Here is a 26748-nt window from a genome sequence, read left to right as displayed (position 1 = left end):
CTGTCTGTTAAGCAGGCATGCAAGTCTTCGGGAGGACTGAATATTCTCAATTTCAAATTTAAATGTTCGTGCACACAATACAGTTAGGCATATGTACCAGTAACTTAAGAGGTATATCAATCAGTGCATAATTGCAAGTGTAAAAGAAATATATGGGAAAGAAAATGGTCAAGGACGGCAGGGAAAGAGAATATTTCATATCCCTTATCGCCAGGTGCAGTACGAGAAAAAGATTCTCGCTTGAGTTGCTTTGGATTTGACCGTGCAATACTCAACTTCTTTCCAAGCAACACTTGCTTATTCTTCGCTACAGCTGCAGCAAGGTGTTCATCATCCTCAAAATCCACGTATGCTTGTCCTTTCAAAATTCAATAGAAGGCATAAAACGTCACCACTGATCATAGACTGATAAAAAGCTTCAAATTCAAGCGTTATTTGAATTTGGCCCAAATTAAGAAAAAGGAACCAGACTTGGGGAAGATTGCTAATTTTTCCATTAACTCAAGCTCTAAATCCTATGCATTAAATTTTTATTTCAGAAATTTTACATACAGACGTGTAGTAGTTTTCTTCTGTGCTTATTTTTCTTCTTTCATCATTTATCTAAACACGTTTCATGTCACCATAAATTGGGTGTGCCATGTACTAAAGGAGAAGATAAAAGTTGCTCATATAGCTGTACAATAAAATCTATACTAAAGAAAGATCATGATATAGAACAGTCTGAGCACCAGACTGACTTCTAGAAGCACTTATGCAGTCAGTTTCTCATTTTTATTGTAGCATATTAAGTACAAAAACTAAAAGGTTTAATATGAAAATAAGTGCCTAAACTATACTCAAAGTTAACTTTTGGTACCTAAAGAATTTTTCGTTAAAAACAGATGCATAATATTTTCTCCATTACACTTTTAGGTGTCTACCGTAAAAAAAAGGCTAAGTGACACATATCAGGCAGGGATTTAAATAGCGTTCGTGGCCGCGTTTTCTTTCGCGTCTGGTTTATCGCGGTTGCGGACATAATGGATGCCATCGCAGTCACTGCGGGTGTCGCGGTCGTATTTTTTTTAAATTCGCACAACTTATCTTAAAATATAATAATTATAGTTATAATTTTAAAGTCATTATTATTTAAAGAAATAAGACTATCATCATAGAAAAAAAGCTTAAAAAAATAAAATGGATAAAAATAAATAACCAATTATGATTCATTTACGAAAATAACATATTATAACTTACTAAAATGAACATGTGTAAAATAAAAGATCCAAATCAGAAGATCAACAAAGTCTCAAAAAGTGACTAAATTGCAACACGCATAAAAATTGGCGACCATATTAAAATACATAAAAGTCTCAATCAGGGGACTAAACTAAAATTGAAACAAAATTATAAGCTTGAATCGAAAAGATGAAAATTTCATTTGATGACTAAAAGGAAAATTTACAAATGGAATGGAAAGAGTCTTATCGAGCGATTTACCCATGTGACGAATTCATGAAACCCCACCTCTAAAAACGACGCCGCACATATGGTTGGTTATAACCCAAAAGCTGGGTTTTGAAACCCATATTTCATTTCTTCATTTTGCTCAAAGCCAAGGAAAATTTTAGAGCCCCCTCGGTTGTGTAGTCCATCGATCATGGACACCGACAATGGCCAACCACGGTGGTCGGGGATGGTCCAAGAGTCTCAGAAGACTTGTCTCGTTCCCCCAAACTCGAATCTAAAATCTATTTTTCCTAAAACCAAACAACAAGCCCTAGATCTAAGAAATTACCTTTCGATAATTTGGATTCCGATGACCTTCAAGCTTTCCGACTACACGCGATGAAGGTGAGTTCTCCTATCTTTTTTTTTCTTCATTTTTTTGTTTACGAATCACCTCATTTTTTGTTGTATTTGACTGATTTGGTGTAACAAAAAATAACAGTAATAGCGGGTCATTATCACCGCAATTGGATGTTACCCATTAAGTTGCAACCGATAGATGTTGTTATTGGTGTGATTCCACGTTCATCGGGTAATCTCAATTTCGGATGACGGCTCTACCGCAAAATAACGACCGCTATAACATTTTCATTCCACTATTTAAAACCCTGATGTCAGGTTTAGATTAATATATATATATATATTTAAATAATATTTATTTTAAAAAAATAAAAAAAATAAACGAAACATGTGTAACTTAACGGGTTTTTTTGTAACGGTAAGCACCTAAAATTGTATTGGAAAAAACATTAGGCACATATTTTTGACAAAAAGTTTTAGGCACCAAAACATTAGCCCTCATGACACATAACATGGGCATTATTATTATTTATATCATTTCACATATTCACATGTACATGTCACTTTTCATATGATTTCATATTCATATGTCGCATGGCTTATAGCACTTCTCATATGTTCCTATAAACATGTCAATCATTGTCATCTCTTGTTCACATATGTTTCCCATATATCACATATATCATGTAACACATATATCTCTTATCCTTTCTCATATGTTCACAAATGTCATATTATATGGTTTATATCGTTTCATATAGTTTATAGTTTAATCTCTTATATTCACATAATTCAATATCATTGAACTTAGTTCACTTTCTCATATCATCATATATGCATATAATTTTATATATCCTATCAATACCATATAAGCTTACACATGTATTCATATATATTCTTTCATATAATCCATATAGTAATGTCATATATTTATATCACATAATAATTTCACTTGACTATATCTTATGTCCATTTCTCTGCTCAAATCATATAACACATATATCATAATTTCCTTTAAGTATATACAACTTTCCTATAAGGCTTATCCTATAGTTTTGTATTATCATTTATGTTCATGTCCCCTAATTTATATATATTATTCTCATATAGTCTCATGATTCATTATTTTATGATTTCTATTTTGTTCTCTTAAGTTTTCTCTCACTTTTCCTTTAATACAATAAGTCTATTATACTAGTTTCCTCTAAACTTAACTCATATAATTTATGTCTTATTAGCATATCTTAATCTAAACATAAATCTACATGTTTATAATCACTTAGCTCATATTCTTTCTGTTGTTATCATATAAGTCATTTACTATTTTATATGATTCATGATCTTATGACTTACTTTACATGCTCATATAACCTTTTCATATAGTTTCATAGTTTAGTATCACATAACTTTACTTATATCATATTATCATGTGTTCACATATATCACATAACACACATATCATGGACACTTAACATGTATCATATAAACATGTACTCCCATGATTAATGTTCACATACTTAACATATAAAACATATACATATATCCATGTCCACAAAGAAATCATATCAATGCAACAATTGCATTCATGAACTCATACAATCTAATAGTGGAAATAGACTCATCGCAAGTCTTATTTTCATAAAACATCTTATACATAATAACTAGCACTCACCTGGCCTCACTAATCAATACCGATCCCTTATCTCTTCTCGATGACTATTACTTGTCGACTGGTCCGAATGTTATTCTCGATCGATATCTACACAACCATACATATTATATACATATCAACATACCCAATATCATAATATAATCCTTAATTTCTTAAACCAAAAGAAATGCTTAATTCCGTTTTACTTGGAGTAGTATCGATACCCCCTGTAGGGTATCGATACTTCCCTAGGCTTGGTATCGATATAATTTTTTGCATTCGGAACCTTATTTTAACAATGGTACCGATACTGTCCTAATGGTATCGGTACCCTTGGTATCGATACTGCTCTTCTGGATATCGATACCCCTTAAATATCTTATCAAATTTTTGCTTAGGGTATCGATATTGATTCATAGAGTACCAATACCATCCCTCAAATATTGACCATTTTTTCTTGGAAGTATCGGTACTGGATGAACAGTACCGATACCCCATGTCCATAATTCATCTATTTTACCCGAAAATCTTACCAAACTTACTTAATTCTTCCACTATAACCTCCTTTTAGTCTTTTAAGCTCAACTACACTTATTCTAACCAACTTATATCACTTTACGATAAAAAAAATATGGTTTGAAAAGTCGCCACCAATCTTTGATTAGGGTGTGATTGGGCACCCAAAAATGCTTTGTCATTTTAAATAAAAATTAATTTTAATTAAAACAACAAATTGAGGTATGCGTTACCAAAATCTGAGTTCGGGAGTCGGTTACGTGTGGGGAATGATTAGCACCCCCACAATGCCCTAAATCGGTACCTAGTCGATTAATTAACGTCTTTGCAATGAACTTTACAAATTTGAATTTATTTTGATTTTTGATCCCATAAAACAACGACGTAAATTTAAAAACATTCAAAAGCACTCAAACAAATTAAATTAACATTGCCGAGTCGTTTTAGAAAGATAAAGAGTGTTCGATTATTTACAAATGTTGAGACCATATTTTAAAAGCTATAACAACCTTTTCTCGATAAATTTAAATAAACGAACACGTCCTTTTCTTTCGTTCCCAAATTTTAAGCGAAGAATCGATTTTTAGGTTTCACTTTCGGGATACACTTTTATTTTAAAATTATTAAAAGCAGACCTCAAATTAGTTATGACTGCCCACTTAAAACAATTTTAAATTAAAAGGGTATTACCCTTAATCCAATTATGTAATATGTCGAGTTATGCACATAAGTCCATCATACATACTACTAAAAATATGGTATAACACGAATTAATATAAAAAACAAGAAATATATATATATTTATATACATACACATGCAAGACTTTATGCAAACTAAATAAATAACAATTATTGAATCGGAAGCAACATGCGGCAACTATACAAATTAAAAATAAACTGATACATAAAGCTGAAACATAATGCACTCAAAGTCTAAGGTCAAAAACAGAAATTCCCAAAAATGGTGAACCAAGAGATTAAATTGAATAATTACTAAGTTAATTAGGGATTAAACAAAAATAAACATGCAATTAAAATCAACCCTGCTAAATAATAATAGACAAGGGATTAAGACATAAAAGCTAAAGCATTAGCAGAATTAGACCAAACCAATAAAACAGAAAAACAAATCTGGAAAATAATAGCATTAGGACAAATAAAATAGTTCAAATCAGAAAACAAACTTATACAAGTGACTAAATTATAAATAAGCACTAAATCCTGGGGGATTAAAATATGATTTTTTTTAAATTTTCACAAATCTAAAATATAAAGTTCAAGAAATTGCATATTTACGAAATCAAGATAGAACAATTAAACAATAAAATGAAATAATCCCTATATGGGACTAAAACGAAAACACGCAGCCAAAGTTTAAGGGTATGAAAACAATTTACCCTAAATTTAATATATAAAACCTAACTATAAGCTAAACCTAAACTCAACTAAAACTAAACCACTCAGCCCCTCTCCATTCTCTCCACTCACAACCGACTGTGGCCCTTAACTCTTAACCCCGACCACTGTAAACGGTGGTCCAATGACCTAAACCAATGATCCCGAACCCCTCACAACTCTCGCCTCACCTTGCTAACCTCCAATCTAAGGTCTAAAATGCAAAAAAAAAAACTCTTTACAGACACAAATTGGCATTTCGACTTCACTCTCTCTTCAACGCCGTTCTCACCAACCCTCCTCATCTTTCGACCTCTAAGTCTTTCTACGCACCAGACGACCGTTGCTCAACCAACGGGTAAGGTAATAACAATAACTCATCTTCTCTATCTCTGCTTTGGTTTCAAAAAAAATGTGAAGAAAGGTCGTCTATGGTCCGAAAGAAAATAAAAAAACTTTAGAAACTTTTGATGCTTGCACTACTTCACATGGATTCTGTTTTTTTAAAAGAATATTGTTTAACTTCCTCTAATTGTAACACAACACAAATGCACACGAAAAGAGATATATATATATATAGAGAAAATCCGAAAAGAATACCCAAAAAGAATACCTCGAAATTCCTCGTATTTCTTTTGCTTTCTCTGGTTTCGAATTATGAAGTTACACTATCTTTTCTCTTTGTATTCTTTTACAGTGTGAAATTGTTAATGACTAGTAGAGTTCTCAGCTGATAGTCCCTGATTATTGCTTCCCTCGTTTCTGGTTGCCTTCTTCCTTTATTTCTGTGTTTTTCGTTGGTTTTCTTTTCAATGGTCTCTGATTCATTTTTTTTTTCTGTGCTCTCCAGTTCTCCTCCCCTCTATTCCTATGGTAGTTCCCCCTAATAAAAAACTGACCCTCCCCTTGATAAACTAAGGAAAAAAAATGGACCCTTCCTCCACTCTAGTAATTTTAACTGCTAAAAACTGACCCCAATTTCTCTCATCTTTTGCATGCAGCTGCTATCCATCAGGCTTGAGATAGACCTCCATCTGGTTTGGGCTCATCTGGGCTCTCATTGCTTCGGGTATGTTTCGACTTAGCCCCAGATAAAAATGAGCATCTACAGCTGCCCCTCTTTGCTCATTGTCATACAACGAGAAAAGAGCAAAGATCAAAAGATGGTCGAGTTTGTCCGGCCATGAGAACTTCAAAAGATTAAACCACTCCACTGTTACTTCGAGATAAATGAGTCTTGAAAAATCTTCGAATGATGAGTCCTCTCCCTATTCCTTCAGGGAGTATAAGACTCGAACAATCTTCAGTAAACGTGTCTGCTCCCTATTCATTCAGGGAGTATAAGACTCGAACAATCTTCAATAAACGGGTCTGCTCCTTATTCGTTCAGGGAGTATAGAACTCGAACAATCTTTATAAAACGGGTCCGCTCTCTATTCCTTCAGAGAGTATAGAACTCGAACAATCTTCAATAAACGGGCCCACTCCCTATTCGTTCAGGTAGTATAGAACTCGAACAATCTTCATAAAACGAGTCCGCTCTCTATTCCTTCAGAGAGTATAGAACTCGAGCAATCTTCAACGAACTTGTCCGCTCCCTATTCCTTCAGAGAGTATATGACTCAATCTTCAACAAACGAGTTTGCTTCACTACTCTTCCGTGAAGGCTTATAGATTTAATTGCTTCACTGCTCTTTCGTGAAGGCTTAAAATTGACTTATTTTGAAGGTCAGACCTGAAAATCAAACATTATTAATCATGAACATATGTTTGGAAATATTATATTCAAAAATTTAGAATTTGAGAAAATTTCTAAAAATTCATCTCCATCATTAAAACTTGTCTGAAAGCCATTGGATATTTGAATATGCTTTGACTCAATTTTCGTATGAACATCATTCTTGTCAAAATCTCAAGACCAATTATCTTCATCTCGATGCTTCAATATCTTCAATCTTCAACTATCATTGCGAAACCTGCAAATGCTTAAGTCATCATGCAATTATGAGTGCCATGATCCTATTCATGCCTAAATGTATGCAAATATGCAATTTGATGCATTTTCTTCTTCGAAGGAACTTTATCTCTTTTTGATCTTGATGGAACCCGGCTTCATCTTGGGAACAGAACGTTTGACCAGTTCACCCCAGTTGACAATCTCAATTCCATATCTCTCGGCTTAACATGACCTTGACTCTTTTTTTTCTTGAAACCCGCCAGTATCCATGACCAACTTCTCGACAAACAACAATCTCTTAGGGTCATCTTTTAATGGCTGAGATTTTCTACGAACTCCAAAGTTTTAACCTCTCATAACCACACAAGCTTACATGTTAAAACCATTATCAGCTTCAGAATATCTGTATTTTCCAAAACCTTTTGCACAATAATACAAAATGATCTTATGTACTTCAATTCAAGCTGTTTGTTTTTTTCTTGCTTTCAATAAAAGATGCATTCTGTTAGTTCCAAATGGCAAACATTCTCCCATGCATTTCATTCATTCATTATTTGTTGTATATATGTATGTATTTATTTATTTCTATTTATTTATATGGGAAAAGATCCTCCCATATGTATATATGTATATATATCTTCTCTTTCATTATTTTTTCAGGAGCTCAGATATCAATAATATGAATGCTAATGACTCTGACCCGGAGATTGATTTCGAGAAGCGTATATGTCAAGGGGAAATAGAAGATTGTGATAATGATGAGGGATGTGAACTACCTTCTGAATTACTGAAAATGGTGGAGAGTGAAGATAAGCAGATTCTGCCTCATAAAGAGCCTACTGAGATTTTGAATTTGGGGACAGATGAGGATAAGAGAGAAGTAAAGATTGGTACCACTCTGTCAGTTGGAGGTCGACATGATTTGATAGAATTGCTTCAAGAATACAAGGATGTGTTTGCTTGGTCATACGAAGATATGTCGGGTTTAGATATAGAGTTGGTTGTTCACAAACTGCCAATAAAGCCTGAATGTAAATCGGTACAACATCGGGAAGCAACATGCGACAACTATACAAATTAAAAATAAACTGATACATAAAACTGAAACATAATGCACTCAAAGTCTAAGGTCAAAAACAAAAATTCCCAAAAATGGTGAACCAAGAGATTAAATTGAATAATTACTAAGTTAATTAGGGATTAAACAGAAATAAACATGCAATTAAAATCAACCCTGCTAAATAATAATAGACAAGGGATTAAGACATAAAAGCTAAAGCATTAGCAGAATTAGACCAAACCAATAAAACAGAAAAACAAATCTGGAAAATAATAGCATTAGGACAAATAAAATAGTTCAAATCAGAAAACAAACTTATACAAGTGACTAAATTATAAATAAGAACTAAATCCTAGGGGATTAAAGTATGATTTTTTTTAATTTTCACAAATCTAAAATATAAAGTTCAAGAAATTGCATATTTACGAAATCAAGATAGAACAATTAAACAATAAAACAAAATAATCCCTATATGGGACTAAAACGAAAACACACAGCCAAAGTTTAAGGGTATGAAAACAATTTACCCTAAATTTAATATATAAAACCTAACTATAAGCTAAACCTAAACTCAACTCAAACTAAACCACTCAGCCCCTCTCCATTCTCTCTACTCACAACCGACCGTGGCCCTTAACTCTTAACCCCGACCACTGTAAACGGTGGTCCAATGACCTAAACCAATGATCTCGAACCCCTCACAACTCTCGCCTCACCTTGCTAACCTCCAATCTAAGGTCTAAAACGCAAAAAACAAACTCTTTACAGACACAAATTGGCATTTCGACTTCACTTTCTCTTCAACGCCGTTCTCACCAACCCTCCTCATCTTTCGACCTCTAAGGCTTTCTACGCACCAGACGACCGCTGCTCAACCAACGGGTAAGGTAATAACAATAACTCATCTTCTCTATCTCTGCTTTGGTTTCAAAAAAAATGTGAAGAAAGGTTGTCTATGGTCCGAAAGAAAATAAAAAAACTTTAGAAACTTTTGATGCTTGCACTACTTCACATGGATTCTGTTTTTTAAAAGAATATTGTTTAACTTCCTCTAATTGTAACACAACACAAATGTACACGAAAAGAGATATATATATAGAGAGAAAAACCGAAAAGAATACCCAAAAAGAATACCTCGAAATTCCTCGTATTTCTTTTACTTTCTCTGGTTTCGAATTATGAAGTTACACTATCGTTTCTCTTTGTATTCTTTTACAGTGTGAAATTGTTAATGACTAGTAGAGTTCTCAGCTGATAGTCCCTGATTATTGCTTCCCTCGTTTCTGGTTGCCTTCTTCCTTTATTTCTGTGTTTTTCGTTGGTTTTCTTTTCAATGGTCTCTGATTCTTTTGTTTTTTTTCCTGTGCTCTCCAGTTCTCCTCCCCTTTATTCCTATGGCAATTCCCCCTAATAAAAAACTGACCCTCCCCTTTATAAACTAAGGAAAAAAACTGACCCCTTCCTACACTCTAGTAATTTTAACTGCTAAAAACTGACCAATTTCTCTCATCTTTTGCATACAGCTGCTATCCATCGGGCTTGAGATAGACCTCCATCTGGTTTGGGCTCATCTGGGCTCTCATTTCTTCGGGTATGTTCCGACTTAGCCCCAGATTAAAACGAGCACCTACAACTTTAATTCATCCAAACATCTAATATTCCACATACACACTTGAATTTAATAATCAAGCTAATAAATTCATTTCTAACGCTTTGAATTTCTTATTTCATCTTATGACAAGTCAAATTCAACTTAAAATTCCATTAACTCCTTCTATTTCAATAATTCGATTTTTTGAATTTCTTATTTCATCTTATGACAAGTCAAATTCAACTTAAAAATCCATTAACTCCTTCTATTTCAATAATTCACTTAAAAAATCCTTTTACTTAATCTCCCATAACTTGTTCATCTTTGAGTTTTAAATAATTTAAAACTTCCTTTAAGCTTTCTTATCACTCTACGAATCAAAAGAAACCTTAAAATTAAAGAAACAATACCTTACTATTGAAGCTACGAGAGGAAGAAGATGACCAAGCCTCTAGAGTTTTCTTTCTTTTCCTCTTACTCCACGTGTTAACACCTTTTAATAAGGAAAATAAAAATCTTCCTTAGGTAATGACCATTATACCCTCTCATCTTTCCAATTTTGCCAATCAATCCAACATAAAAATTCTCTACTTAAGTCCCTAAACTTTTAACTTATTTTAAAATTGAGCACAAAGTTTTCAAAATTTACAATTTAGTCACTAGCCCTGTTTTGGGATGTTACATGAAAAGCCATCCACGAATACAAATCGGGTATCTAAATCCAATCTGAGGGTTCAAATCAGGGAAGATCACAAGATATCAGATAAACACCATCTTGATCAGTCGTAGCGATGTCAACTCAACCATTAGAAAAAAAGTTAAATGAAAAAATAGCCAAAGAACAAAAAAACATAAGAAAAACATAAGAAAATGTGTCATAAAGATAGATGAAAACTTGCAACACAAGCAAACTTATTGAAAATAAAAAACAAAAGAAAATAAAGATATAATATAGAAAAGAAAAAGACAATAAAGAATACCAACAGTCGGCAACCAACATTAAAAGTTAGTGCCACTGTCGATCAACAAAGATGAAAAAGAAAAGAGATGAACGACACACCAATGAGAGAAAACTAGGATTTTTCAGAGAAAATTTAATTATGTGTTTATTGTTAAGTACTAAGTTATTGCGAGATGTACATACTTACACGGTGTAAGTACGTATTAAGTGCTACACTTTTTTATTTTATTCACTTACACTGGTGTAAGTATGCGTTAAGTGTTATACTTTTTTATTTTATTATCTCACATCGGTGTTCACATGTGTTAACTGCTAAATGTTATACTTGTTTATTTTATTCACTTACATCAGTGTAAGTATGTGTTAAGTGCTACACTTTCTTTGTATTATGAATTATGAATTTTTTTTGAAAAATAATTATAATAGATTAACCGTAAATTAATCTATAACCAAATTGTTAATAAAATTAACCGTTAGCGATTAACCATTCTTTAATAGTTAGGTTACGGTTAGAAAAATCTCATAACTGTTATAACAACTAAACGGTACGGTTAACAATCCATAAACACCCCTACCTAGAGATGCACAGAAGCCGGATTTCAATCCAATCCGGATCGGATAAAAACCGATCCGGTTTTTTCCCCCAATCCAAAAACCGGATTTTAAAAAAACCGGATCGGATTTTAACCGGTTTGGAGGGCTGGATGGTGTAACCGGTTTCGGTTTTTAAAAAAACCGGATTTTTTCGGATAAAAATTCAGTTTTTTTTAAAAAAATGGATTTTTTCCGGATAAAAAACCAGTTTTTTATCCGGTTTGAAAAAAACCGGTTTTTAATCCGGTAAAAAAACCGGTCGTTCAATTTTTTCCCAAACCGGTTATACTATCCGATTTTTAAATATCCGATCCGGTTTAAAAAAACCGGTTTTTCCAAAATCCGGTTTCGGATATTTTTTAGACAAAATCGGATATTCGGATTTTTTGTGCACCTCTACCCCTACCGTTAGAATACAGCTTACCTTACTCTTCTTTTTTATCAAGAGAATACTTACCTAGGATGAGATGATATCAAACAAACATATTTCAAAAGTGATTTGAAGCGTTTTTAGACTAAATGCAATGCCAAACATGTACTAATTTGTCCTCGTTTAGATCACTAATTCTTTTATATTTTTAAATATAAAGTCTAAATCAGACATTTTATCTACTTAAAAGCATTTCTAGACAACAATTCCGAACATTCAATTAAAAAAAAAAAACAACCCAAAATTAATTTTCAAAATTAATTCCCAATGGATCAACTAATCAGAATTGCCGTTGTTCAAAAAATCTGTCATTTGTTACGAAACCAAACACCATATATTCAACATAATCTTTCAATAACCTCATTAACAAATGTCAGCTGCATTTCTGGTTTTGTGTAACAAAGGATTTGTGTTAAAAACATAGCTATGTGCATGGGCTCAGCAATTCATCAACCTACTAAACTAATTACGTCATAGCATTGGTCCTGTTGCCATAGACAGTTGATGGTAATGATGTTTGGCCTTCATTCATCAATAAAAATGAGAATGCTAATGTACTTTGAGCAGTAGAAACAAAACAAAATTTTCAAAGAAACAAAGAAAACATATATTTCAAACCTGACTATTCAACGTAAGAATAAGTTCAGTTTGTTCTTAGTACTGCAGAAAATACAATGTCCTTCAGCAATACACCATCGATTTATCAATTCAAATGGAGAAGGGGAGAGACGCCAATTAAACATTTCGAAAAACAAGAGAATGCCTTGCCAGAAAGAGAACTCATGATAGAACTGTAGGGATGACATTGTTGGGAGAGACAACCCCCACAGCCCGATGGATTAGTCTTCATATACCGAAAACGGACATGGAGGATATCTTGGTTCCACCAAATAAATAAACGAGTCATAATAAATTGGAATGGTGAACTGAAGACTATTTTTAACATCTCAATTCTTCATAAGAAATATATAAGTATGTATGTATACTAAATGCGAATTGAGCCAATATAGAAAGTATGATACATACTCGTCATCCTCTGCCATCTAAAGTTGATCTAGAGAGCTTGGACACAGAATTTTGGGAAGCCTCAGCAAACTCAGGGGGTGGCACAGGGTGAACTGGGATATTCTGAGCTATTTGCAGACTAGTGTCAAGAGATGCCTCAGATGTTAGTGTACCAGATGCAGCAGGCCTGAAGTTCATATTTGGTAATGAAGGTGCCTTGATAGGGTAAACTTCGGTAACTTCTTCAGTGTTCTCATCCAGATATACAACATCCTGCATGGTGAGTTGGTGGTATTCAACAACTTCCCTTAGGAAGCGATTCTCACGTGCATAAATGGAATTCTCATGAGCCAGTCGTGCCTTCTCTGCTAGCAGTGTCTCAAGTTGAAGACGAATCTGAAAATGGAAATATTTCTTTATCAAAATTTTGGAATGGTTTACATGTCAAAAACTTAATTACTTCCCTCATCACTTTCAATCCACACCGGAAATTAAAGATCACCTTTATGTTACGAGTGGAATAAAAGCTAGAAAATCTGATCATGTTTACATAATTTGAGTGCTTAAATTTGGGCTGCATAATGAGCCACTATGCTGGTGATGGTTTTCTTTTTCATAGAAGGGATTCTGGCTACATAGATAATGAGGCACATCAGGACATTATGTAACATTGTAAACTACAGGAAGCTCTGATTAGGCTATCATTCACTTCTGCTCCTAGTATACATTCCCTTCATCCAGTGGGAGGTAGAAAAATGCTACATGCATCAGCTCCAATCATTTGAGACATCTTATTATTACAGAAAATTAAGTGCGGTTTTAGCAGCAGTTTTTCTTTATTTTGGTTCAAAAAATGGTATAAGTTTAACAATAGAAGGAATATTATGATATTATGTACAGTTAATTTCTTACAAATTTTAAACAAATTAGTAGTAAGATGTTAAAAATGCACTGGTTCAAAAATGTTCGGGTAATTGGTCCTTCCAATGAGTAAATATGATCCCTATTGCAAACAAAAAAGACATCCGGATCCTTCAGATGAGTAAAATATAATAAAAGATAAAATGATGAAACTGCATACCAAGTCATCATCATCTGGGTTATCTCCTCTTTCATGATTCTCGCGAAGGATTTTATTTTCTTCCTCCAGCTGAGCGCATCTCTCCTTGGCAAAAGCCAAATCAGCTTTGACAGTTTTTAGCTCTCGGAGAAGAAGCTTTGCCTTGGCAGCCATAGCCATAGCAACCTGTTAAAAAGTTAAAGAGAAAATCATGCATCCAATTTCGCACGAAAGTTATAACATAAAAAATTAAAATAATGAAGAAGAGATCTATGCAATTGGTTTCATATCTCCTATAAAACCTGTCTTCCACATGATGAATACTGTTTGATTTTATATTGTCATGCTCCAAAATAAATGCCACTGAACTTATAAACAGCTTTTCAGAAAAGGTTTCAAGACATCGTTAACAGAGAGTGACATCAAAAATAAGAAATAAAGAAGAAAAACAATCTTAAATTTTTAGCATGTTCTAAACAATTCACTTTTATATTGCTAAAAGAAAATCTGAAATGAGGCTTCTAGAGCAAGAAAACCACAGGTTATGAATTGCACACAGAAAAATATATCCAACTTATGAACCAGTGACACAAAGCGGCCACCTTACGTCGCGAGATGCCTTCAATTGAATTTCTGTATCAGCTTGAACAGATGTTCGTTCTTGGTGCTGCATTTGTGGTTGCTTAGAAGCCTGATTTGGTGCCATAGAACCACTAGGCTTTTTCCTGATATGCTTGCGGGTCTCTTGAATGATGCCTGCTGTCCTATTCTCCACAACAGTAAGACCCTCCTGAATGCAAATCGAAGAAGAAAGAATAACTATAGGTTTGTAACGATTTCAAGGAGTACGAGAGAGGCATGATAGCGGTATGACATATAGATTGACATGTGGTAAACATTAGGCTACCAAGAAAATTATAAACGGCATGAAATAGTTTAAATAAATCAAAAGTGTCCATTCTTTTTTCTCTTTTCCCTAGCTAATTATCAACAAACAAAATATAAAATCAAGCTAACTGATACTAGGAACAATTGTATATTTATTACCAGCAAAAGAATTGATGAACTGACCTCTACAGATTTACCAATGTAACTTATGGATGAGGCAATTGCACCTATGCCCTTCTTCAAAGTGGGATTGTCTGTTTTGTGATGCCTATCGTGTGATTGGTATACATTACCGTACTGCAGATGGCAAAGAGTGGAAACAAATACTCAAATATAGGTAGGACCAAAACTCCAAAATGAACGAGTAAAGAAGCATTTACATCCATGCTGGCACACTTGAACAAGTGATTATGTCAGGAAAAAAGAAAATCCAAAACAAAATAACCGCAAGAGCTTGGAATGGAAAAGGAAATGAAGTGTATCATGAAGCCGCAGCTGCTTATTGGTATATAGTAATGAGTTGACCAAGAGCACAATGTTGGACTCTGACCTTCTCAGGGGTTGGCCCTTGATGTATTTCAGATTTAGATTGTCCGCCTGACTCAAATTGGTGGTGCTCAGGATCGTCATCTAAAAAGGCTTTAGCTTTCCTAGCGAGAGAACCCCAAAACCCTTGCTTGGATTCATCTAAATTTCCCAATGAGGCATATTGATGAAATTGGGAGTCCTGGAGTCAAAAACCAGTTCCGTTAGAAAAGTTTGGATTTTCAGGAGGAAAAAGACTGTAATCAGCACACAGAAAAAAAATAATGTAGATCGAACAGAAGGGTTAAAAGAACCTTGGATGTGACGGTGGAAGTGGGCGGGGAGAGAGGAGCAGATGATGAATGAAGAGAACCATAGCCGTAAGCGGCGGAGAGAGAATAACCTTTGCGGGCGGAAGATGCCCTTATGGCCTTAGCTGTATCCACTTCAACGTTTATCAAATCATCCGCTGACGGCGATGAAGGTAATATTTCCTGCTGCTGCTGCTGCCTCCTCCTGTAAGCCATCTCCTTCCTAATCCTTGTTCCTATTTATTTGCTCAATCCATCAACCTCTACTGCAAGTTTTCGTTCCTGCTAGCTTCAATCTCTCCAGTCCCAAACCTATCTTTCCATTCCCAGTGCCTAGAGGCCAAAATGAATTTTCTTTTCCTGTTCCCCTTTGATTAAACCTCTTCTCACTCTTTTCTAGCCAACCAGGTCAACTTTCCCCGTCCACCAAATTTCAGCGAATCCAATTTATAGTGTAATGATATAGACTTATACTTGCTCTCATACAGCCTGTAATGGCCCAAAGGCCCATTCCCACAAACAACAATACTTACTTATTGGGCTATCAGGTGTCGAGGTATTATTATCATTATGCTACGTTGCATTGACTTGGACTTTTCCAAGCAGCAAATTAAAATCCACCTTAAAAATGAACCCATCAATGTCGGCATCATCGTCCGTTTAGCATTACAACACTTTGACTTTTACATTGCATTCAAAGTCAAAAGTGAAATCTGCAGCCAATTCATAAGAAATCAAACGATAAATTTTTAATGGAAATGGTGCGTCGAAAAGGACCAAGGAGTCAGTTCCTTCATAAGAAATTAAACTGCAGGTTTAAATGATGCAGACATCTCTAGAGCCATCAACGCAGAAGCTGATGAGCTTGCGAAACTAGGAGCAAGGAGTCCATGGTATTTGTGGTCTTTTTTTTTATATGTCTTGCAACTTTGTGTCATTTTGTTCTTTTGTTTCGAGTAGATGTAACTGACATCCTGAATATCTAAAAAGGTTCAGCAACCAAGTAAAACAAAAAGCTTAGTAACTAAAACTGATGAGGACGTCAACTCATCCCTTTTTTACATACATATATTAGTAAAAGCATAACATAGTTGGAAGCAGTGCAGTATATATGGTACATTTCAGTGCACATTGCATGCTTTGGTACTGATATACACGCATATACTATATATATATATTGTTCCGATGGTCTTGATTATTTAAAGCTTTAGACTAACTAATTAAGCGAGCTTTGATACAGGGGACTAAGTGAGCTGGACGGGATACACATTAGTGGGAAGCCTGGGCTTTGCAACTGCAACCAGCGGGTTCGCAAGAAACAGATTATCCTCGGCCTCGATCAGATCGACGGTTGGCCCATTAGTTGGCAGGATGCTCCAACTGAAGCACTGCAGCATCCTTGCAAATACCATGACGGTCATGGTAGTCCCGAGCAAGACGCCCTTGCACCCACGAACGCCAGTGCTGAAGGAGATGAAGCACATGTCTGACTCAGTCAGCATCAGTGAAAACCCATCATCCTCCTTGAAGTGCCGCTTCGGCTTGAACTTGAGTGGCTCTTCCCAAACCTTAGGATTCCGACCCAGAGCGGTGCCGCTGAGAAGCACACATGAGTCATGACTACCTTTGGGGATGAAGTAGTCAGCAACGGTTGCATCCTCCAGGGACACGTGACGAACATTGAAGGGTGCAATTGGATGGAGCCTAAAGGCTTCTCTGGCGCATGCCTTGACAAAGTTGAGTTTGTGGAAATCATTTTCTTCCACTAGTCTCTCCCTTCCAACAACCCTATCTATTTCCACCGTCGCTTTCTCAAGTATCTCTGGCTGGTTCAGCATCTCAGCTAGTGCCCGTTCCACAGCGTTCGACGGATTATCCACCGTTGCAATCATGAATTCCTGTAAAACTCAAGTTAACCTTAAAAGTTTGTGCATGCGAAGGAGGGATAATATTGAGAGAAAGCTAGCTTACAGTAATTTGAGCCTTGATCTCATCCACTGTGAGCAACGAGTTGTCCTTGGCATCTTTCAAAGAAATCAAGCAAGTCGTCATTGTCGTCCTTCTCACCATTTCGCCATTGTTGAATTCTCTCATCGATTATGGGATCATGGTATTTTCCAACAATCGCTAGAGCTTCCTTCATAACTTTCACATGACCATCCAGATCAAGCCCTCTCAACCTGGGAATATAATCAGAGACGCAAAACGAATAAAGATAGGCAAGAATAGTGTTTTGCTTTCTTGTCGAAATTAAATTGTTTAATCGTGGACAAAATTCGTTGCCTTTATCCAACGTATTTTCATCCCTTGAACTTCTTCCCACAAAAACTGGTACGCTTCCCACGATATATTCTTATTTTTTCTTCTTCTAAGCTTTAACTCTTGACCGACCCGGATTATACATGTAACACCCCTAACCCGTATTCAACCCGGATACGAGTCCGAAGTGTCGCATTGACTTTTCAAACCTTTATTCGTATAAAATAGTGAGTAATTTTAAAAACTTTTATAACATTTAACTTATTTAAAACATTTACAAAACTATTCAGAGCTTATTCAATATATTCTTTTGATTACATGCCAACTAGAACTTTATATAAAAAAATATATACATATTATTCACCTCTCTTCTGATCTGACATTCGGTAAGGAGAACTGACATGCCTTGTTCCTCTTTACTTCTCTTTTCGCTTTCCAAACCTACGTGTGAAACAATCACACGCTAAGTCGATGACTTAGTGAGGTATATAAAACATATAATATTTCATATAACATAAAGCATACATAAACATATACCATCATTATCATAATCTCTATCATTATCATTAAGAAACACATATAACATCATATGGTTCATGTAACACATTTCAAACCACTTACTTTTGATAACCATTTATAAACCCATCGTATACATATCACATTCAATATGTTTGTTTAATCTCTTTATTAGCCCATGTACACTAGTGAGAACTTAAGGTATGTGAGTACATTGAGGTTGTGCACACATATGCTGTCACCACAGCTCGATCAATTGTCCCGAAGGACCACATATCATTCCTTAAGAATCATATACATATGCCAAGGATCAAGTATGTGTCTCACCAGACTTCACACATATTCCAAAGAATACATATATGTCCCGAAGGACCTATCCAGAGGTCATAAAGATCCTCGGTAACTATCCAGAGGTCATAAAGATCATCGGTAACTATCCAGAGGTCATAAAGATCCTCGGCAACTGTCCATAGGTCCCGAAGAACCTAGGTATACTGTCCCTATGTTCCTTAGAACATAGGTATACTATCCATATATCCCGAAAGATATAGGTAATTATGTCCATATGTTCCGTAGAACATAAGTAAACCCTCGACTCTTGGCATGCCAACTATACCACTAGCTCTCATATTACATAACATGGGCATTATCATTATGAATACATTTCTCATCACTTGTTCTTTCTCTTCTGTCACATACCACATGTATGTGTAACCATGTATTTCATATCATATATCTTATAAACATATATTTATGAATCTCATGTATTTATTTAATTCAGTTTCACATAGCTTGTCACATAGGCATGTATTCTCATATATTATAATTTCATATAGTTCAATATCACATATCACATATACATGTAATCATGTACTCATACACACATAAGCATCATAACAAACACATACCTTTATGAATTCATGCATTTTACTATTGGAAATAGACTTATCATAAGTCTTATTTTCCATTTAACATCATATACTAAATAATGTGCACTCACCTTAGCTTTGCTTTGATTCGATTCTAATCCTTCAATTGATTTAGAACGGGATCACGTTCTATATCTACATAATCATACATAGATCTATATTAGTATTATAACTAATATACTCTAATGGTTCACTCTTTAGATTAAGATAAATGTCAATTTCTTCTTTCAATAAGGGTATGCATCGATGCATAAAATACATTCGATGTTGTATTATTATTGGGGTGCATCGATGCATGCCTTATGCATCGATGTACTAATTGCATTCGATGTTTCTATTTTAAAAAGAGTGCATCGATGCACTACCAATGCATCAATACACCTTCAAACAATTTTTGGGTTTTAACATTGATGCATCGATGCACTATGAATATGAATCGATGCACTCTGCCCGTAACCTCTTTTTGAACCCGAAAATTCCTTCTTTTTGGATTAAATCCTTCATATTTCAACCCCTTTCATATTCCTAACTTTCATATACATACTTAAACTCATTAATATTCATTTATCTCATCTTTAACCTCTAAATTTCATCTTTCATATGGAAATTCAAGAATCATACTCAATTTCTAACATGTTCCAAATTCCATTCAATTGCTTCTAACTTCTTAATTGGACCCTTGACAAGTCAAATCCAACTTTAGAACTTCAAAAACCTTTCTATAACAAAAGTTCATTTATAAACCCTTAATAGAAATTCCTTTCTAATTCTCTCTCTTTGGTGTTTTAAACTTATATAAGCTTTCCTTAAGCTTATATAACCCTCAAAGACTCAAATCCAACTTAAAACTTTCAAGAAATCAAAAGCTAAATCAAACTTACCTTTGCTCTTGGCTTCCACGTAAAGAAAAAGAAGAAAAGAGCACTCTAGAGAATTCTCTCCCTTTCCACGTGTATTTATCCTTACCATTCCCATTTTAATTCATTTCTTGGTCAATTGACCTTTATTTCCTTTAATAATTACTAAATAACCTTCATCATATATATCCAATAATCATTGAACTATTTCATTCTTCTACTTTAATCATCAAATTCTGAAACTTTACAATTTGGTCACTAACCCATAATTTGGGATGTTACAAATCTCCCCTCCTTTTAAAAAAATTCGTCCTCGAATTTTCACTGCACATCCTGAGAAGAACATATCTTCTAACGTTCTTATGCTGCTTTCTGAACTTAATCTTTTGTATCATCTTTAATAACTTGGTTCTTATATTTTCAATTATTCGACTACCTTTTTACTTTATATCTCCTATCATGTCACTTATAAGATAGACAATAACATTAATTCTTATTACTCAAACTCATAAATCAATCAAATTCCTTGTCAATCTTCAATTGTCTTTCAAGAATCACAAAACTTTTATTTCATCCTTACTTGACTGACTCCAAAACTTCCTTAATACATATAAATCTTTATTCATTTCTCTGACTACATCCACTTGACCAAGAAACATAACCTTAAATCTTCCTCATAACTGATTAAACATACACTTTGCATAACTAAACAATTTCTCATATTACCTGACATACCTTTCTTACTTCTGGTTAAACTTATAATCTATATCTCAACATAATCTTTATCACATCTAATTCTTTAAACTTCATCCTTTTATTTTCTTCATAACTCAAAATCTTCTTATACACTAATCATATCTTTCTTTCATGTTCACATACTCTTTTCCTATCACTTAAACTTATCTCTGATTACCAGTCTTTATTATATCTTTACAACTTTACTAATCAACTTCACTTATACAAAACCTCATTCTTATCGTATCTTGCTTGTATTTTCTTCCTTCAAAATTTTCTTTAAAACACATAAATATTTATCTCCTTGCCTATATCATATCTATATGATCAAAATACACAACCACATCCAGATTCGTATCTCATTTTATTAACTTACTTTATGTTTCCTTCAAATCTGATAATTCTAACATCCATGCCACTACAACTAATTAATAACAACTTTTCAATCTAGGGCGTAAGCCCAGATCAAATTAATCTTACACATCATTTCAGTTAAAATCAACCCAATGTAATTCACTTATTGAACCCATACTCTCATTCATATACGATATTATGCATTGTCTCCTTTATTACCTTTCATTTCAATGATTAAAATACATAACCACATCTCAATCCACACCATACATAATTAGCTTACCCTGAAATCATTTTCAAATCCTTTAACTTTAATACACTACTATCTTATAACTCTATTAGTCAACATCGATTCTTCCAATCTAAAACATAAACCTTCATCGAACCATTCATATACATTCTTTGCAGTCGGAATTATTTCAACAATAGTTTACTCAACTAATCAAATAAACATTCAATCTCATACACCATGTCACTTCCATTATTCAAGCTTAACATTCTAACTTCCTTTGTTTATAAACTGATCATTGATGTACCCATACTTAAACTCTTCTTATCAATCCTTAGTTTTACTCAAACATTTGAATTCTCACTTCCTTCACTTTATCACTTTACTATAATCACAGTATACAATTGTATCCAGATTCACTTCATATTTGGCTTTCATAACCTACCATATCTTGAGATCTTGTAATTTCAATACATTCCGTCCCATAATCTTGTTAGCCCACACTAACTCTTTCCATCTTAAATACGAAAACAGTATCTACCTCACTTGATACATTTAAAATACTTCTTATCCTTCACATTATTTAATTTCTAGCAAAACACTTAATCCATTCCTTGATCTTTATCCATTTATCCTTTTATAATCCGCATTGTCTTATACATAACTAAACCATATCATGTTCTTCATACTCCCATACTCTTTTATATCACATATATTTATCCTTAACTATCACTCCTTATCACATTTTCCTTACTTTGATAGACAACTTTACTCGCACAAAACCTTATTCTTTACCATTCTTATACTTATGTTTTCTCCACTTGTTTTAAAAAAAATCACCATATTTCAATACTCATCTAATCCATTTAAAATACTTTTTCTGCTTCGATTTACATAACTTCTAAAAGAGCTTTTAACCCAATTCACAAGGGTTGTCTTTAACCCTGACTTATCCTCAATTAACTCTTTGTTTAATCTTTCAAGATCAAACCTACTGTTGGAGTCTGTCGAACCCTCATCTGATTTGATTCTCTGACGGAGAATACAACTAATTCATGTCTGTTTAAAGTTGAACCAGAATCTCTACCTTTCTTTGATGGTGCTAAAATTCTATGAAGCACTAATTCTCTTAATCATCTGAGATTTTATTTCTCCAAACTTTTCGTTCTGAGCTTTTTCTCTTTAAAGCTTTAACACAATTAACCATTTCTTGAAATGATAACAAATTCAAAACCAATAACACTCTTTTAATTTAAGGCGCAAGTCCTAACAACAAATCACATGTATCATTTTCAGTCGGAATTAACTCAACAGCAATTCTGCTTAGCTTAATAAACTTATAATCATACTCATACAAGGTGTAATTCCCTTGTTTCAAGCTCGTGTATTCCAGTTTCATTTGTCTTATAAACTGGTCATCAATGCACTTATTCTTGAACTCTTATACAATTCTAATCACTAATTCATTTAATCTTTTAACGTTCTTATGGTGACACTCGTTCATCATATTCCATCTTATCCACATAATAACAAACTTCTCAATTTAATTTCTCCACTATGGAGAAATGAACATCTTCTAGCATTATCTTCATATCATTTATCCAAAGGTCTGTAACAACAGAGCCTTCCTCAAATTCACCCTTGAGCTCGGGTACTCATAACTCTTTTAACTATTTCTATACATTCATTCTATGAGTTAACGAACTATACAATTGAAAACACATTGGAATATCATTCAACATCCTGAATCATTCTCTAATCTTATAGAGACATTCCCTGAGGTTTTCGCTCTTCTCCCTGCCTGGCCAGGGCAGGTGAATGCTATTACCTTCAGGTCTATCGTCTTGTATTTAACTTTAGAAACTCTCATATCATCTATTCTATCACATATCACGTGTGCATATGATCATCCAATTCATATCATATAACATGTCATTTGCATATGTTCACATATCACCTATCATATCATATAAACATATATATATCTCATAAATCATTCTCAGTATTCTAACATAACAATTTAACTCTATTAAAAAGACAGCACACTCCTTACCCTATCAGATCAGATTTTTTTTTCACTGTATTGGCATGTACACTTTTTAAAACACTTTTGATTTCGTTTTTAGCCTAGAATCGGCTAAACCGTAGCTCTGATACAATTAAATGTAACACCCCAACCCGTATCCAACCCGATACGAGTCTGAAGTGTCGCATTGACTTTTCAAACCTTTATTCGTATAAAATAGTGAGTAATTTTAAAAACTTTTATACATTTAACTTATTCAAAACATTTACAAAACTATCAGAGCTTATTCAATATATTCTTTTGATTACATGCCAACTAGAACTTTATATAAAAAAAAATATGCATTATTCACCTCTTTGATCTGACATTCGGTAAGGAGAACTGACCTTCCTTGTTCCTCTTTACTTCTCTTTTCGCTTTCCAAACCTACGTGTGAAACAATCACACGCTAGTCGATGACTAGTGAGGCATATAAAACATAATATTCATATAACATAAATCATACATAAACATATACCATCATTATCAATCTCTATCATTATCATTAAGAAACACATATAACATCATATGGTTCATGTAACACATTTCAAACCACTTACTTTGATAACCATTTATAAACCCATCGTATACATATCACATTCAGCATATTTGTTTAATCTCTTTATTAGCCTATGTACACTAGTGAGAACTTAAGGTATGTGAGTACATTGAGGTTGTGCACACATATGCTGTCACCACAGCTCGATCAATGTCCCGAATGACCACATATCATTCCTTAAGAATCATATACATATGCCAAGGATCAAGTATGTGTCTCACCAGACTTCACACATGTTCCAAAGAATACATATATGTCCCGAAGGACCTATCCAGAGGTCATAAAGATCCTCAGTAATTATCCAGAGGTCATAAAGATCCTCGACAACTGTCCATAGGTCCCGAAGAACCTAGGTATATTGTCCATATGTTCCTTAGAACATAGGTATACTATCCATATGTCCGAAAGACATAGGTAATTATGTCCATATGTTCCGTAGAACATAGGTAAACCCTCGATTCTTGGCATGCCAACTATACCACTAGCTCTCATATTACTAACATGGGCATTATCATATGAATACATTTCTCATCACTTGTTCTTTCTCTTCTGTCACATACCATATATGTGTAACCATGTATTTCATATCATATCTATAAAATATATTTGAATCTCATGTATTACTTATTTCAGTTTCACATAGCTTGTCACATAGGCATATATTCTCATATATTATAATTTCATATAGTTCATATCACATATCACATATCACATACATGTAATCATGTACTCATACACATAGCATTATAACAACACATACCTCTATGAATCATGCATTTTACTATTGGAATAGACTTATCATAAGTCTTATTTTCCATTTAACATCATATCTAAATAATGTGCACTCATCGTGCACTACTGATGCATCGGTGCATAAAATACATTCGATGTTGTTTATTATTGGGATGCATCGATGCATGCCTTATGCATCGATGCACTAATTGCATTCGATGTTTCTATTTTAAAAGAGTCATCGATGCACTACCATGCACGATACACCTTCAAACAATTTCTGGGTTTTAACATTGATGCATCGGTGCACTATGAATATGCATCGATGCACTCTGCCCAAAACCTCTTTTTGAACCCGAAAATTCCTTCTTTTTGGATTAAATCCTTCATATTTCAACCCCTTTTATATTCCTAACTTTCATATACATACTTAAACTCATTAATATTCATTTATCTCATCTTTAACCTCTAAATTTTATCTTTCATATGGAAATTCAAGAATCATACTCAATTTCTAACATGTTCCAAATTCCATTCAATTGCTTCTAACTTTTTAATTAGACCCTTGACAAGTCAAATCCAACTTTAGAACTTCAAAAACCTTTCTATAACAAAAGTTCATTTATAAACCCTTAATAGAAATTCCTTTCTAATTCTCTCTCTTTGGTGTTTTAAACTTATATAAGCTTTCCTTAAGCTTATATAAGCTTTCCTTAAGCTTATATAACCCTCAAAAACTCAAATCCAACTTAAAACTTTCAAGAAATCAAAAGCTAAATCAAACTTACCTTTGCTCTTGGCTTCCACGTAAAGAAGAAGAAGAAAGGAGAAGAGCACTCTGGAGAATTCTCTCCCTTTCCACGTGTATTTATCCTTACCAATCCCATTTTAATTCATTTCTTGGTCAATTGACCTTTTTGCCCTTTATTTCCTTTAATAATTACTAAATAACCTTCATCATATATATCCAATAATCATTGAACTATTTCATTTTTCTACTTTAATCATCAAATTCTAAAATTTTACAATTTGATCACTAACCCATAATTTAAAATGTTACAATACATCTAATTTTAAATATTCTTATAGTTGCATATGATGTGATATATTATTTTATAAAGGACGGTCCAATTGTATTATAGCTGCACGTCATCCTATTCCTTGAAATATCTCGAGTACTGTATTAACATATAGTTAATGCAAACATGAACCACAATCATTTCATCTTTAACTTCCCAACAAGCTACAGATATAATGATTAATTTCTCTTTTCAAAGACTCAGTCATGTGAGGAGGTAAGAAGACAAATAATGCCCCCTTGAAATTTGATTCACTCATATGAATTTTATCATTTTTATTTTTATTAAATTCTTAAACATAAACAATTTCATTTTTTTCACTCAGCTACAATTTCATTTCTTTTTAAAAGGGTTACACTATAATATATACTTTTATATAATACAAAATTATGAGTTACAAGATATACAAATAAAAGAACATGTTATAAAGTTGAAAACATAAACTGAACAAAAGAATTCGTTCATAATTCTTTTTTAGTTCATTAATAAACCCAAAGGGGTTATAGTTTGGAGATTTTGAACATTTATTTTCTCTTGTCGGTGCTGTTATTGTTTTTTATTTTTATATCGGCTGCGGTCCCAGTGACCAATTGGAACGGCATCCTACTAAATGAGTACCGGGCTGCGATCCCAACGCCCCAACCGGCTTTTTCCCCATCATAGTCAATAGACATCGGACAAAATTTGAAGACAGCTTAC

At 33.8% G+C, this 26748-nt stretch overlaps 1 protein-coding gene and 1 pseudogene across 1 annotated transcript; both read right to left on the bottom strand.

The window, feature by feature from the left end:
- Positions 1 to 12827: 12827 nt before the first annotated feature.
- LOC120193969 lies at positions 12828 to 16149 on the bottom strand. Its single transcript, XM_039196378.1, has 6 exons — positions 15739 to 16149; positions 15450 to 15626; positions 15083 to 15196; positions 14619 to 14801; positions 14033 to 14197; positions 12828 to 13347 (listed from the first exon to the last, which is right to left on the bottom strand). The coding sequence occupies exons 1-6, from the start codon at positions 15949 to 15951 to the stop codon at positions 12976 to 12978; spliced, it is 1224 nt and encodes a 407-aa protein (XP_039052309.1). The 5' UTR covers positions 15952 to 16149; the 3' UTR covers positions 12828 to 12975.
- Positions 16150 to 16901: 752 nt separating this feature from the next.
- On the bottom strand, positions 16902 to 26723 carry LOC120194312 (annotated as a pseudogene).
- Between the last annotated feature and the right edge of the window lie 25 nt (positions 26724 to 26748).

The sequence above is a fragment of the Hibiscus syriacus genome, unplaced genomic scaffold, assembly GCF_006381635.1.
Source record: "Hibiscus syriacus cultivar Baekdansim isolate YM2019G1 unplaced genomic scaffold, ASM638163v2 tig00116997_pilon, whole genome shotgun sequence".
NCBI lineage: Eukaryota > Viridiplantae > Streptophyta > Magnoliopsida > Malvales > Malvaceae > Hibiscus > Hibiscus syriacus.
This window is presented reverse-complemented; position numbering and strand designations above follow the sequence as displayed.